We start from the raw sequence: 15,823 nt of genomic DNA on the forward strand, positions 1-15,823 counted from the left end.
AATATCAGCAATATTGGTCACCTTGGTGGCCGATTCCGATATATCGGGGAAAGTGCATATTGACCCTCGATATATCGGCTTTGCCGATAATCGGTTGATCTCTAATTTGTGACAATCTAAACAAGCTAGCAAGATAGCATGGAAGGATTCCTGTGTTTACCTTTGACTCAACCTGTCACACACCACCTCTCTTTTAGGGGACAGGTGCAGTTTGCTTCCTCTAGACTAGCAGTCTCCAAACTGGATCTGTCCCTTTGCTTAACCAGGCCTTGGGGCACTATTTCATCCACTGACACCATCTATGGGGCACTATTCCTCCCACTGACACAATCAAAAGTGCACAATTCTTCCCACTGACACCAGTTATGGGGCTTAATCCCTTACATTGATACCAAAGATAGGCCACTATTACTCCCACTTCCACAAAGTCTGAAGGACAGTAAACTGGCCCTTTGTTTAGAAAGTTTGGAGACCACTGCTCTAGACCCAAAACAGAACTTAAATAGACCCAAATAGAACATCCCCTGCTGCCAGCATCCATCCTTAAGGCTTTCTGCCAGGGGGAAGAGATCCTTGCAAAACTTGGATCCCTGGCCCAAAGGCCTGGGAGATAAATAGCTGTCACTGTAGCATTAAAACCAGAAAAAAATCATGGAGAGAAGACCATGTGCCAGAAAATACTTTAATTAATACCTTCCAAGACAGAAAACCAGGCCCTCCAAGCCTGCCGATTGACTAAGTCACTAAACACCCATGACACTGAATGGCACTTCTGTAAAACACCCTGCTGGATCAAGCTTAAACAGCAAGTGACTAAGTAGTACAGTCCATGCTTAGAGAAGACAAACACATTCCAATAGGCTGGACTACAGCCCTCTCTTTCCTACATTATCACAAAAGTATGACACATCTGTACAATGGTAGGACTTAAATAAAAATAAACTGGTTTTATTCTTTTGGTTTGCCTACAATTGTCTGCAAGTTGCACAATATTTTTTCTCTGAGAGCTTTGGTCCTTATACCGTAGATAAGAGGATTTACAGTAGTAGCTATGCTGGTACCGATCAAAGGTATGATAACATCAACTTGCATTGATACAGAACCCCAGTTTAGTCTGTACCTCAAATTAACAAACAAGAAGGTGGCAGCATAAATGGAGAAGGCCAGTACATGAGTCACCAATGTATGTATAGCTTTTTGAGAGGATTCTGCAGAAAGTTTCAGACAGATGACAACTGTTCTTATGTAACAGTAGGTTATTACAAGCAAGCAGCCAATCACTGATGACAAGGTTAAAGTCTTTCCATAGAGGACGTTAATTGTTATATCGTCACAAGCAAGCTGTTGTAGAGACATGATCTCGCAAAAGACATTGTTGATATTGTCCCCACAAAAAGTTAGCCTTGATGTCAATAATATACCCACAGTTACTCTCATCACATTGAAAACATATATGGCAAGTGATATTTTTTGAGTTGTAATGTTGGTCATCAGAGTGTGGTATCTCAGAGGGTGGCCTACAGCCAGATATCGATCATATGCCATTGCTGTAAAAGTAAACATTTCCACCCATGCAAAAGTCTGGATACAGAAAGATTGACAGAGACATCCTGTGAATGAGATGGTTGAGCATCCAGACAACAAGTCAATGGCCAGCTTGGGAAAATATGATAAGTTCCCGAACATCACATTCATTACCAAGACGCATATAAAGATGTACATAGGCTCATGTAAGTTTTTCTCTGTCCAGGTTACATAGACAATCATAGAACCAACAAACAATGTGACTAAAAATAATGCAAGAGCTAAAAACACCCATACATATCGAAATGATTCAATCTCAATAAGCCCCACTAGAACAAAATTGCTAATCATTACCGAGACATTCTTGGGAGATGAACTCATGGCTTGGATTTATGTCTTCAAACATCAATTCCTAAAATGTGTTATTCAATCTGAATAATTGTAAATTGTAAAATGTAATTCATAGAGGTTCTGTGGATATTAGTGTGACTCTTGTCGCATTGATTTTCTCTTGAACTCATTTGGGCTTTTATAGATTTCATGAAGCTGCCACCTCACTAACAATTTAGATTTAGAAACTCACTGCCTCTAAGTCTTCCCAGTGGACCATCGCTGTTACAGCTGCTGCTCACGGACTAATTAGTGTCAGAAAAGTAGTGCACATTAATATAAAAAGATTTCCCAATGAGCAAACAAGTGTGAAATATGAAATATTATTAAAAACAAAGAGCAATTTTGAATGAAAATTTGAACTGGTTTTAGTTTTGCATAGGTAATGTGTAATACGCGTCTCATATGGCACTTCACCAGGGCTGGCCCAAGACATTGTGCTGCCTGGGTCCAAGAATGAAATTCTGCCCCTCCCCCCCAACAAAAAAAAACATGCCCACTAAAAAGCCCCCACAATATTTAAAATGTTGAAAATATTATATATAATACCCCCACTGTCTCTCTTCAGTCCTCCTGTCACTCCTGTCTCTGCCGCAGCCACTGCTCTAGAAGATCCAGCCTGCTCACATGAGATGGAGTGCGTTCATGTCTGACATAATTTCGTACATCACGATCACGCATGAGACGTTCCACGGAGGAGAAGCTCCGCCTCCTCGTACTCTTTAGTTTGCATTATGGGTGGCAGTATGAGATTCGGGAAATGATGCCCGTAACACGCCACAAACTGGGGACACACAAAACTGCTGGAAAAAAATTAAATTTGCTGCCCCTCTCCAAGTGCTTCCTGGGCCCAGCTGGACCCATACCATGTTTCCCCGAAAATAAGCCCGGGTCTTATATCACCAAAAGACACAGTGGGGCTTATTTTCGAGGGTAGGTCTTAGCTGTAATGTTCTGTCCCTCTCTGCCCTCCCTGCCTGCCAGAAATCCTGTGTAAACCTAGTTTAGTGTATATAAAATCCTAGGATGTGCTTTATTAGTGTGTTATATACTGTCCAATCAGTGTTTTTGTAATACAATTGTGTGAAATACCTTCATTACAGTACATCGCTGCTCTGTGCTCAGCTAATCTCCTACTCTCTCCTGTCTTTCTCCTCTCATAGCTGTCAGAGGGGGATCTCAGCCCCTCCCCTCTGCAGTGTACACAGAAGAGCCAGGTAGATTAGATTAGAATAGGCTTAGCTGATCTGCCGCTCTGCTGTCCTCTTTTCCCTGGCTGACAGCTGGGGGTTACGGAAGCGCCGATTTCCCACAATTTCAATCGAACACCCGGCGCTTCTGTGTACACTGTAGAGGGGAGGGGCTGAGATCCCCCTCTGACAGCTACCGTATGAGAGGAGAAAGACAGCAGGGAATCAGCTGAGAGCAGAGCGGCAATGTAAGGAAGGTATTTCACAGTATTATATTACAAAAACACACTCAAAACGCTAATAATGTGCATCCTAGGATTTTTCATAAAATAAACTAGGGCTTATTTTCAGGGTAGGGCTTATATTACAGCCCTCCCCGAAAATAACACTAGGTCTTACTTTCAGGGTAGGTCTTACTTTCAGGGAAACACGGTAGTAGGGCCGTCCCTGCACTTCACCCTCCAAGTCACAATATCCTTCAAAATGTAAGACTTTGCTGGGCAAGTGCAAAGCTGTTGAAAGCTGGATTGTTATGCATCAATTGTGACTCCCCCTAGCACCAGAAGAATGTTCATGATGATCACTGTTATTATGATTAACCATTTGCCGACTGCATACCGCATATTTACTGCGGAGGTGTGGCTCTCCCAAGTAAACCGATGTAGGTATACGTCGATCACCTGGTGGCAGCTAGGGGGCGCGCGCTTGCCGCTGGCTGCACGCTCCCGCTCCTGATGGTCAGCGGTAAAGTCAATGCAGCGGGCAGGCGGCTCCGATTGCCACCTGACACCCGCGATCGTTCCCCGCTGAGAGAGAAGGACGGTCGGCTGTTGTAAACACAGCCGACCGTCCTTCTCCCTGGGATGATCATAGAGCCCATGTGATCTTTCTATATAGGATCACATGTCTCTATGGTCATTTCAGAAGCCACGCCCCCCCCCCCCCACAGTTAGAATCACTCCCCTAGGCTCATATTTAACCCCTTGCTCACCCACAGTATTGACCCCTTCCCTGCCAATGGCATTATTACAGTAACAGTGCATATTTATAGCACTGATTACTGTAGTAATGTCACTGGTCCCCCCAAAAGTGTAAAAAATGCCAGTTAGGGGTCCGATCTATCCGCCGCAATGTCGCAGTCCCGCTAAAAATCGCAGATCGCTGCCTATACTAAAAAAATCTATACAAATTACATAAATCTTTCCCATAGTTAGTAGACGCGATAACTTTTGAGCAAGCTTTTTTTTATTTTCCATATCTCTTTTATTATATTTTTCCACAAAACAAATAATATACATACACAAGGAGAAAAAAAAACAAAGGCAAAATTTAAACAAACAATATTGCAATAAACTTATCAATCATAACGTTATACCTTCAAAACAGAAAAGGAAGAAGGAAAAACAAAAAAAAAAAGAAAGGGGGGGAGGAGGAGAAAGGAGAAGAGGGGAAGAAGAAGGAAAGAAACAGGAAAGGGGGAATCTTCCTTCCAGCCTAGTTTAATCACCAACCAAAAGGTTCCCATATTTTAAATACCCTTTGTCTTGAATGTATCATCACTAGACGTCAATTTTATAATGGGGGGCTAAGCCTTTTCCCCATTACATTTACATATTCGCCTTTTACCATATAGCCAAAGGTTCCATACTGCTAAACAGTCCCTACGTTGACACACATACCATGTCTCTAATCCCTTGTTACTATACATCTTAAATTATTTAGCCATGGATTCCATCTGACTCCAAATATTTTCTTTGTCAAACTTATAGTAGCCATAATTTTTTTCCATCTCACATTGCTGATTAAGCAATGTAACAATATCAAACTACACTTTTTGCAATTTTTTTTTACCGAAAATATGTAGCAGAAAACAAATTGGTCTAAAATGTTAAAAAATTTTGATTTTTAATTTTTATTTTGGGAATGTCATATAGCAGAATGTGAAAAATATTGTTTTGTTTTTTCAAAATTGTTGCTCTTTTTTTGTTTATAGCGCAAAAAAAAAAAAAAAAAATCCCAGAGGTGATCAAATACCACCAAAAGAAAGCTCTATTTGTGGGAAAAAAGGACATAAATTTCGTTTGGTTACAGCGTCACACGACTGCGCAATTGTCCGTTAAAGTCACGCAGTGAAAAAATAATCAATCAAAATCGAATCAAAAATAGGGCCTGGTCATTAAGGGGGCAAATCTTCCCATCTTAAAGTGGTTAAGTATCATCAAGTCAATGTTCACTCCTGGTCCAGAATTATTTTTCCAGAATGATTTGTCCTCTGTTTTGGTCTTTAGTAGGGATCAGAATATCTGTCTGGGTTCACTTCACAAATCCCGTTTGAAATCAGCAAAACTCAAACTAAGCATTGAACCCTATTCAATGCAAGAGGGAAGGGATCAATATTGATACTGAATTCTAGCCATTTCCAAGCCTAATATATAAGCTATTGTCCAAAAATGGGCACTGGGAGCTGTCCACTGCTATGGGGGGTGTTTAACGAAGCAAAATAAAAATACCATACAGTAGAGAGTGGCTATTTCTTTTTACCAAAAACATGCAGCAGAATACATATTGACCTAAAATTCTGAAAAATAAATGGGAAATTCCTATCAAATACTTACCGTAATTTTCCTTTCCTGATAGTCTCCATGGCAGCCTACGTGTGGGTTAACCCCGCCTCCACTCCAAGGGTATAGGACCCCCCTCCCATAAATTTCAGCTCTCAGGTACAGCAGGTGTTCCATATCTTAGCCGAATCCAAGACGAGAGGGTGGGTACTCCGGCTGCCATGGAGACTATCAGGAAAGGAAAATTACGGTAAGTATTTGATAGGAATTTTCCGTTTCCTGTCAGTCTCCATGGCAGCCTACGTGTGGGAAATAACTAGCTCACGCCACACGGGTGGGAATGCTTTAGCAAAGAAACTTTAATTCATGCTATTTGAAGACAAAACAGTCAAACCAAAATTAACTGAGGACAGAGAAGCAAGCTCCACACAATAGTGGGTCATAAAAGTATTGACCGAGGACCATGAAGCTTCTCTGCAGATCACATCTGGAGCCACGTGCCGCGAGGCCGCCCAGGAAGTAGAGATACTCCTTGTAGAGTGCGCCGTCACCGCCTCCGGAGGAGCCAGACCCTCAGCTCTATAGGCCTGTTGGATAGCTGCCACTATCCATGATGCAATAGTTCGGGATGAAGCAGGTTTACCTCTGTTCTTCCCCCAAAACAGGACAAAGAGGTTGTCAGACTGCCTGAATGGTGCAGTTGCTTGAAGATAAACTTTTAAGGACTCTCCTACATCCAACGGATGAGGGTTGGACTCATCAGAGGACCGAAAAGTAGGCAGGACGATCTCCTGGTTCTGGTGAAACACGGAGGTGACTTTCGGATTTGAATTTAGCATGGGTATCAGCACTACCCGATCTGGGAAGAAAGTCAGGAATGGTTCTCTACAGCCGAGGGAACTTAATTCAGAGACCCTTTTAGCCGAAGTAATGGCTACCAGGAAGACAGTCCGGATGGTCAGATCCTTGATAGAAGAAGAGGATTCTATGCCCATTTTTGAGAGGGCATTTAGGACAAGAGGTAGATCCCATTTTGGAAACCTAGGTTTTCTTTGAGGATTGAGCCTGACTGCTCCTTTAAAGAACTGTTGAATAAGTGGGTGTTGAGCCCACATGATCCCAGAGAAGGCAGACAATGCCAAAACTTGGACTCTTAAAGTTGCCACTGAAAGGGGCATATCTAGGCCAGCCTGAAGAAAACTTAGTATTTCTTGAATCCCAGGAACTGAGGAAGGCATACCTTCTGGATATGCAGACTTCATGAATCTTGACCAGATTCTGCAGTATACTTTATTTGTACTTGGCCGTCTAGCATTCATCAAGGTGGAAATGGCTGTAGATGGGCAGCTGAGCGATTCCAACCTTTCCCTCTCAAGAACCAGACCGTCAACCGGAGTATTGCAGGACAGGGGTGCACTGATGTTCCCTGTAGAAGTAAGTCTGGTCTAAGGGGAAGAGGGACCGGGTCCCGGTAACTCAGCTGTAGGAGCAGCGGAAACCATGGCCTGTTTGGCCAGAAAGGCGCCACCATCACTATCTCCACATCTTCCGCTTGAAGTCTCTGCAGAAATTTGAGAATGATGGGTACTGGAGGAAAGGCATATGCCCTGCTGAACTCCCATCTGTCGGTTAGTGCATCTGTCCCGTAGGCTTGATGGCATCTGCTTCTCGTGACATACTTCTCCAACTTGTGGTTGCAAGGAGAGGCGAACAGGTCGACTTCGGGAGATACTCCCAACGACAGGATCCATTTGAACGACTCCACATGGAGAGACCACTCGTTGTGGTTCAACTGGACCCTGGACAGAAAATCTGCTTGAAGATTCTGTGAACCTGGAATGTAGACTGCTGAGATATTGACTAGGTGAGCCTGAGCCCAAGACATAATTGGGTCTAACTCTCGTAGTAGAGAGAGACTCCGTGTCCCACCTTGTCTCTTTACATAAGACAATGCCGTGGTGTTGTCCATCCGAATCATTACAGATTTCCCTTCCACCAGGTGTTGAAAAGATCGAAGAGCCTGATAGGCTGCTCGGAGCTCCAATATATTGGAGGCTGGTGTGTGTCTCTGAAAAGACCACTTTCCGTGTGACATTTCCGACAGACAATGAGCCCCCCAACCTGAGTTTCTGGTGTCTGTTGTGATTATGGTCCATGAGACTGGAATCAGAGAGTGGCAATTGAGCAGATTCTTGCGTTGGAGCCACCAAAGAAGACTGGATCTCATGCTGGAGGAGATATGAATGTATTGATCCCTCTCTTCTGGGTTCCACTGTTGTAGGAACCCTTTCTGGAAGGGGCTCATACGCCAAAGAGCCCATTTGACCATTGGAGCCGTGGACACCATGGTGCCAATGATTTTGAGGCACTGAGAGGCTTTCAGCCGAGGAGAAGAAAGAGCTGGAAGGATTCTCTCCCTCACTACCGGTATCTTCTCTAACGGGAGAGAGATTGAATTCTCGACGGTGTCGAATTGCGCCCCGAGATAGACTAGGCGCTGAGTGGGCTCCAGCTGACTCTTTTGTAGGTTTAACAGCCAGCCGAACTCTTTGAGGGTCGATATGACCTGATCTCCGTGTGCCAATAACTGATCTTTCTCTTAAGAGAGCAGCAGAAGATCGTTTAAGTAATGATGTAGACGTATTCCTTTCAGTCTTATGAGGGCCACTACAGCCAGGAGAATTTTGGAGAATACTCTGGGCGAGGTAGACAGGCCAAAAGGTAGACAAATGAATTGAAGATGTCGATTCAGAACACAGAAACGGAGATATTTGTGAAAGTCGGTTGCCACAGGTACATGAAAGTACGCATCTTTCAAGTCTATTGAGGCGAGCCAGTCTCCTGGCAGTACTGCCTTCTGAATAGTTGAGAGTGTTTCCATCTTGAATTTTTCATTCTTTATTAACTTGTTCAGGTATGTAAGATCTATAACGGGCCTCCAAGCTCCGTTCTTCTTCTGGACTAAGAAGAGGGGTGAATAAACACCTTGAAATTTTTCCTGCTCTGGAACCGGAACTACTGCTCCTTGAGCCACCAAAGCGTCTACATAGGCGAGCAAGACTTCTCTTCTCTCTTCTTGACATGGCAAGTGAGTTGGAATGAATCGTGGAACCAGATCTGCCAGAAATGACCATTTGTGGCCTATAGAGACCGTCCTTACGGTCCAAAAGTCTGTGATTGAGGCCGTCCAGACACGCTGAAAATGGAGAAGACGTGCCCCCACTTGGCATGTCTGAACGGGCCCAATCTCAAAAAGATTTAGTAGATTCTTGTCCAGCAGGCGCTGGATTTTTATATGATCTCCGAGTAGAAGATTGGCCACCTCTCCAATTTCTCCGGAAGTCTCTATTAGGTTTGTAAGAGCGGGCCTCTCTCGATCTCTCAGTGTATTGCCTCCTGGATTGAGGCTTCTTCTGACCAAATAAACGTTTATCCTGCGGGAGGAAGCCCGACTTTCCGCCAGTGGCCTTAGTAATGGCGCTGTCTAATTTATTCCCGAAAAGGGAAGTACCCTCGAAAGGGATCTTACACCATGCATGCTTGGAGGCTGGATCCGCAAGCCAAGGGCGGAGCCACAAGGCCCTTTTTGCCGTCACTGAAGATAACATTGATCTGGACAGAAGGCGCAGAACATCAATAGATGCTTCTCCTAAAAACACTGAAGCCAACTTGAGTTCATGAATAGGAGAGCTCTCAACAGCTTCTTCCAAGATGCTTCTAAGTTTAGTCTCAATATCAGACACCCAGACTTCCATGGCTTTAGACATCGTTGCTAATGCCATAACAGGGTTGCAGGCCGCTCCGGCCGTAACATAGATCCTCTTTAAGTCTAGATCTATTTTCCTGTCCAAGGGATCTCTGAAGGAAACCGCGTCATCCAGGGGCAAAGTAACATGCTTTGCTAATCTTGTAACTGCAGCATCCACAAGGGGAGCAGACTCCAGACGGGCAACATCTTCAGGTTTGAAGGGATACAATTTCCCAAGTTTGGAAGATAGGGAAGACTTACTATCCCCTTTACTCCACTCTTCAGTAATCACCTCTTGTAATTCAGAGAGGGAAGGGAAGTTGACACGCTCCTTGCCGAGGTGCTTGAAGAACTTCCGCTGCTTTTTCTGGGGAGACACCGGATCCTCCCATCTTAGAGCTTCCTTAATGGCTCTGATCAGGGGTGAAACCAGGGCAAACTCAAAGCCGCCTACTGCCCCTTCTTCTTCCGAATCACTGCCAGATGATTTTGCAGAAGTAATGCTCGGTTGAGAGGGGCCTTGATCTTCCTGCACTTCCGCTGGAGAACTGGACGTAGTGGGACCAAGTGCTGGGACCGTACCCCATTCTTTCAGGGACTGTTGCACTATTCTCTTCACTAGAGATTCCAATCCATGATCCTCGTGCACCCTCTCACCGGCTGCTTGAGCAAAACATAGCTCACATAGGGACTTGTCCTCCGGGACATGCGCCCCACAACCCCAACAGGCTCTCTGGTATGTGCGGTGACTCTGGTATTGTTTGTGGTGTCTGGGGGAGGAATTAGAGCGTCTCCCCTGCTGCCTACTCCCTGATGGAGATTCATGGCGCTTTGATCTGGAGGATGAACTCCCACGAGGTCTGACAGGGTCTCTTTCTTGGGATAAATCAGGCCTGGAAGAGCTGATGGAAAAAGAGAAAGTCGGGGAGACACTGGATTTTGCCATGAAACAGGGACCAGCTAGCCCTCCCCCGCCCCCCCCTGAAAAATGCCAGCACCCACCTGTTGTGAGAGGGCTGGCCACAGGAGGGCGGTGACGCAGGAAGCGTTCCAGCGCCAATGGGGCCATAATAAACGCCGCACAGAGATAGAAAAAAGGCACAAACAAGGTATACATAAATGACAAATACCGCTGCCATGAAGAGATGTAATGAGAATCTTCAGACCCTGTCAGAGAACGCCGGCCAGGCTTCAGTCAAGAGAGCAGGGGAATTTTAAATGTCACTCACCCGCCCGTGGCTGGGCCCTGGACATGAAGACACCATCCAAAGTATCCTGAGGTAAGCCGGACAATAGTAAGACATCAGAAATGTAGGTCCTTGGAGGAGGACAAAAAAGGAACACCTGCTGTACCTGAGAGCTGAAATTTATGGGAGGGGGGTCCTATACCCTTGGAGTGGAGGCGGGGTTAACTCACACGTAGGCTGCCATGGAGACTGACAGGAAAAATGATTTTTACATTTTTTTTTATTGGGAATGTTTGATAGCAGAACGTAAAAAAAAATGTTTTTTTTTTTTTTTTCAGAATTGTCGCTCTTTTTTTGTTTATAGTGCAAAAAATAAAAATTGCAGAGGTGATCAAATACCACCAAAAGAAAGCTCTATTTGTGGGAAAAAAGGACATCAATTTTATTTGGGTGCAGCGTCCCACAACCGTGCAATTGTCAGTTAAAATAACGCAGGGCTGTATCGCAAATAATGGCCTGGTCATTAAGGGGGTAAAATATTCCAGTCCAGAAGTGGTTAAAACACCAATAAATATACTTATTGCACAGCAAGATTACATCGTAATAAAAATGACTATGCTAATTTAACTAGCAATTGCGCGTTCATGCAACACTGAAAGCAAATTATTTTTATATTATTATTTTTCACACAAATAGAGCTTTCTTTTGGTGATATTTGATCACCACTGGGTTTTTTTTTTAATTTTTATTATTTAAACAAAAAAAGACCAACATTTAAAAAAAAAAATATTTTCTACTTTCTTTTATAAAACACATCTCAATCTCTTTCCGCCGGACCCGCCATATTGCAGTAGGGGCAATTGTTAGTGAAAAAAGATGAACACAAGAGGCAAAAGGCGAGTAACCCGTTATATCTTCTCTAGACCCTTCCGCAAGCATGGTCCGGTGCCACTGTCAACCTATATGTGCATCTACAAGAGGGTGATATTGTGGACATCAAGGGTACAGGCACAATCCAGAAAGGTATGCCACACAAGTGCTACCATGGCAAGACTGGCCGGATCTACAATGTCACACAGCATGCTGTTGTAATAATTGTGAACAAACAAGTCAAGGGTAAGTTTCTTGCCAAAAGAATCAATGTCCGTGTAGAGCACATCCGCCACTCAAAAAGTAGAGACAGTTTCCTAGAGTGTGTGAAGGAGAACGAGAGGAAGAAAATTGAAGCTAAGGAGAAGGGCACCTGGGTGGAGTTAAAACATCAGCCAGCCCAGCCAAGTGAAGCTCACTTTGTCCGAACATGGAAAGGAACCTGAGCTCCGAACATGGAAAGGAACCTGAGCTCCGAACATGGAAAGGAACCTGAGCTCCTTGAGCCAATTCCATATGAGTTCATGGCATAAAGTACTGCTATTAAAACACTGTTTTCTCAAAAAAAAGAAAAAAAACACATCTCAATCAAGAAAAAAAAAATCTAAATTCTTCATAAAATTGGGTCAAAAATAATTCTGTTACATGTCTTTGTTAAAGATAAAAAAAAAATCCCAATGAGTGTATATTAATTGGTTTGTGTGAAAGTTATAGTGTTTACAAACTATGATGTATACAGTATATTTGAAAATTGATAAATTCTGATGTAAAGTGGGGAAAAAAAATATTTGATCCCCTGCAGATTTTGTAAGTTTGCCCACTTACAAAGAAATGAAGGGTCTATATATGTTTTCATAGGTGAATTTTAAGTGATAGCGACATAATATCAAACAAAAATCCAGAAAAAATACAATACAAATGTTATAAATTGAGTTGCAGTTCAGTGAGTAAAATAAGTATTTGATCCACAACCAACCAACAATAATTATGGCTCCCACAGACTGGCTCATGTATATGCTCATGTGGTAGACAAATTAGTCCTGTTAATGTAAAAAGGTTCTCCTAACGACAACTCTTTGTGTGTATAAAAGACACCTGTCCACAGAATCTCTTTCTTCCATTCAAATCTCACCATCATGGGCAAGACCAAAGTTCTGTCAAAGGACATCAGGGACAAGATTGTAGACCTGCACAAGGCTGGGATGGGCTACAAAACCATCAGCAAAAGCTTGCTGAGAAGGAGACAACTGCTGAAGCGATTATTCGCAAATGGAAGAAATACAAAACAACCGTCAATCGCCCTCGGCCTGGAGCTCCATGCAGGGTTTCACCTCATGGAGTAAGGATGATCATGAGAAAAGTGAGAGAAAAGCCCAGAACTACATAGGAGGAGCTTGTGAATGATACCAAACCACTGGTAACTCAATACACCGCCATAGATTGAAATCCTGCAGATCCCATAAGGTCCCCCTCCTCAAGAAGGCACATGTACAGGCCCATCGGAAGTTTGCCAATTAACATCTAAATGATTCAGAGAAGGATTGGAAGAAAGTGCTGTGGTCAGATGAGACCGAAATTGAGCTCTTTGGCATTAACTCAACTCACTGTGTTTGGAGGAAGAAAAATGCTGACTATGACCCTAAGAACACCATCCCTACAGTCAAGCGCAGAGGTGGAAACATTATGCTTTGGGGCTGTTTCCCTGCTAAAGGTACAGACCAACTTTGCTGCATTGAGGGGCCATCGGATGGGACCATGTATTGTAAAATCTTGGATGAGAACCTTCTTCCCTCAGCCAGAACACTGAAGATGGATCGTGGATGGGTCTTCCAGCATGACAATGACAAAAAACATACCACCAAGGAAACAATGACCCAAAACATACCACCAAGGCAACAAAGGAGTGGCTCAAGAAAAAGCACATTAAGGTCATGGAGTGGCCTAGCCAGTCTCCAGACTTAAATCCTATAGAATAAGTATAGAAGGAGCTTAAACCTTGAGTTGCAAAGCGACAGCCAAGAAACCTGAAGGATTTAGAGAAGATCTGTAAAGAAGAGTGGACCAAAATCCCTCCTGAGATGTGTGGAAACCTGGTAACCTACTACAAGAAACATATTACCTCTGTGCTTGCCAACAAGGGCTTCTCCACCAAGTACTAAGTCAGGTTTTGCTTGGGGATCAAATACTTATTTTACTCACTAAACGGCAACTAAATTTATATCATGTGTTTTTTCTGGATTTGTGGTTAATATTCTGTCTCTATAATTTAAAATACACCTATGATAACAATTATAGATCCTTCATTTCTTTGTAAGTGGGCAAACTTGCAAAATCTGCAGGGGATCCAATAATTAGTTTCCCCACTGTACTTATGGCCTATCTCATTTCTTGTCCTAAAATGCCAGGACAGTACATATACCCCCCAAATAACCCATTTATAGAAAGTAGACAGTCTTTTTTGAAGTTGTAATCATTTTTTATCACATTTTTTGGGAAATGTAAAACAATTAACCACTTATGGACCAGGCCTATTTGTGACACTAGTTACGGTAAAATCATTTTTTTTTTTTTGCTAAAGAATTACTTAGAATCCCCAAACATTATATATATATATATATATTTTTTTTTTTTTTTTAGCAGAGACCCTAGAGAATAAAATGGAGATTGTTGTAATATTTTTTATCACACCGTATTTGCGCAGCGATTTTACAAACATAATTTTTTGGAAAAAATACACTTTTTTGAAACAAAAAATAAGAAAACAGTAATGTTAGCCCAATTTTTTCTATAATTTGAAAGATAATGTTACGTGAGTAAATAGATACCCAACATGTCATGCTTCAAAATTGCGCACGCTCGTGGAATTGCGACAAACATTGGTATTTAAAAATCCCCATAGGCGACATTTAAAAAATTTCTACGGGCTACCAGTTTAGAGTTACAGAAGAGGTCTAGAGCTCAAATTATTGCTCTCGCTCTAACGATCGCAGCGATACCTCACATGTGTGGTTTGAACACCGTTTACATTTGTGGGCACGAATTGCATATGCGTTCGCTTCTGCGCGCAAGCTAACGGGGCGCTATAATTTTTTTTCCTATTTATTTTATCTTTTATTTTTAAACTGTCTTTGTAAATGTAAACATACCTTGTAATAGAAATAAGCATGACAGGACCTCCTTAATGTAAGATCTGGGGTCAAAAAGACCTCACATCTACATTAAAAAGCAAAAAAAAAAAGTAATTTTTTTTTCATTATGAAAAAAAATGGGCTCTTTAAGGCCGTTGGAAGGAAACGACGTATGACGTCTCTCTGGTCCTCCAAGGCCATAGAGTCGAGTGAGGGCCATCTTGCCCTCACTCGAATTCCTGCCTGAGAGGAGTGCGGACCGGATCGTTCTCCCTGCTGCCGACGGATCAGACAAGCGGGGAAAACGACCAGGAAGTGGCGGGAAGGGGGGGGTGCACCTCTCACGCCGCCCATAAAGGTGATCCCGCGGTGAATCCGCCGCTGGGACCACCCTTATGTTAAAGCAGACCGCCCGCCGCTTAAAAAAGTATCGAGTTATGGCAGCTTTTTGCTATCTGCTGCCATAACCCCGGTATTTAACTTCAAAGGACTGATGTAAATACATGGTGGGCAGTTCGTAAGTGGTTAAATACAATTTATATTTCCCAATTTTGTTAGATACTGTCACCTGTGCAGTACAGTGTGATCATATGACTGGTGTGGCTGTGGTCAGGGATACTGATGGGTGACAAGATGTAATAGAATACATCATTAAATCAATATTTTTTTATTCTATTTTTTAAATATTTTTGCTTCTTTTTTAAATATGTTTTTTTCTTTTTTACTATTTTTTTTTACATCTGGCCATCACAGTAGTTCAGTGTCACCATAGTGACACTGGACTACACTTGGGGGTGATGAGGATTTTTTGTTTTTTTACACTGTTATTGCTTATAACAGTGAAGTTCACTGTTTCAGCTGTCATGAATGGGTTAACATTCATGGCAGTTTAGTTACTGTTGACATGCTGTGATTGGAAATAGCTAATCACATGGTACAGATAGTCAGGCACCATTTGATAGCTGTGAGCCAATCACAGCTTCACAACACTAATTAAGCAGTCATGAATGGAAACCCCCTTTAGTTGCCTAATTTCCACTTTCCACTCAACCAGTCACTCACTTTCTCTCTTTTGGTACACAGCTGCAGTTTACTTCCTCTAGACCCAAAGGAGAACAACAGCCAGTGGGGGAAATCCTTGCAGAACTCCAATCCCTAGGCCAAAAGGATTGAGAGAAAGATAGTTCTCACTGTAGCATCATCACCAGGCAGAAACCCAGCAGAG

At 42.9% G+C, this 15,823-nt stretch overlaps 1 protein-coding gene across 1 annotated transcript; it reads right to left on the reverse strand.

Moving 5' to 3' along the window:
• Positions 1–948: 948 nt before the first annotated feature.
• LOC309546780 (olfactory receptor 51E1-like) lies at positions 949–1,881 on the reverse strand (the record flags this gene model as incomplete). Its single annotated transcript, XM_082246469.1, has 1 exon — positions 949–1,881. The coding sequence occupies exon 1, from the start codon at positions 1,873–1,875 to the stop codon at positions 949–951; it is 927 nt and encodes a 308-aa protein (XP_082102595.1). The 5' UTR covers positions 1,876–1,881.
• Between the last annotated feature and the right edge of the window lie 13,942 nt (positions 1,882–15,823).

Source organism: Pelophylax lessonae, assembly GCF_965119305.1.
Source record: "Pelophylax lessonae genome assembly, chromosome: 2".
Taxonomy (NCBI): Eukaryota; Metazoa; Chordata; class Amphibia; order Anura; family Ranidae; genus Pelophylax; species Pelophylax lessonae.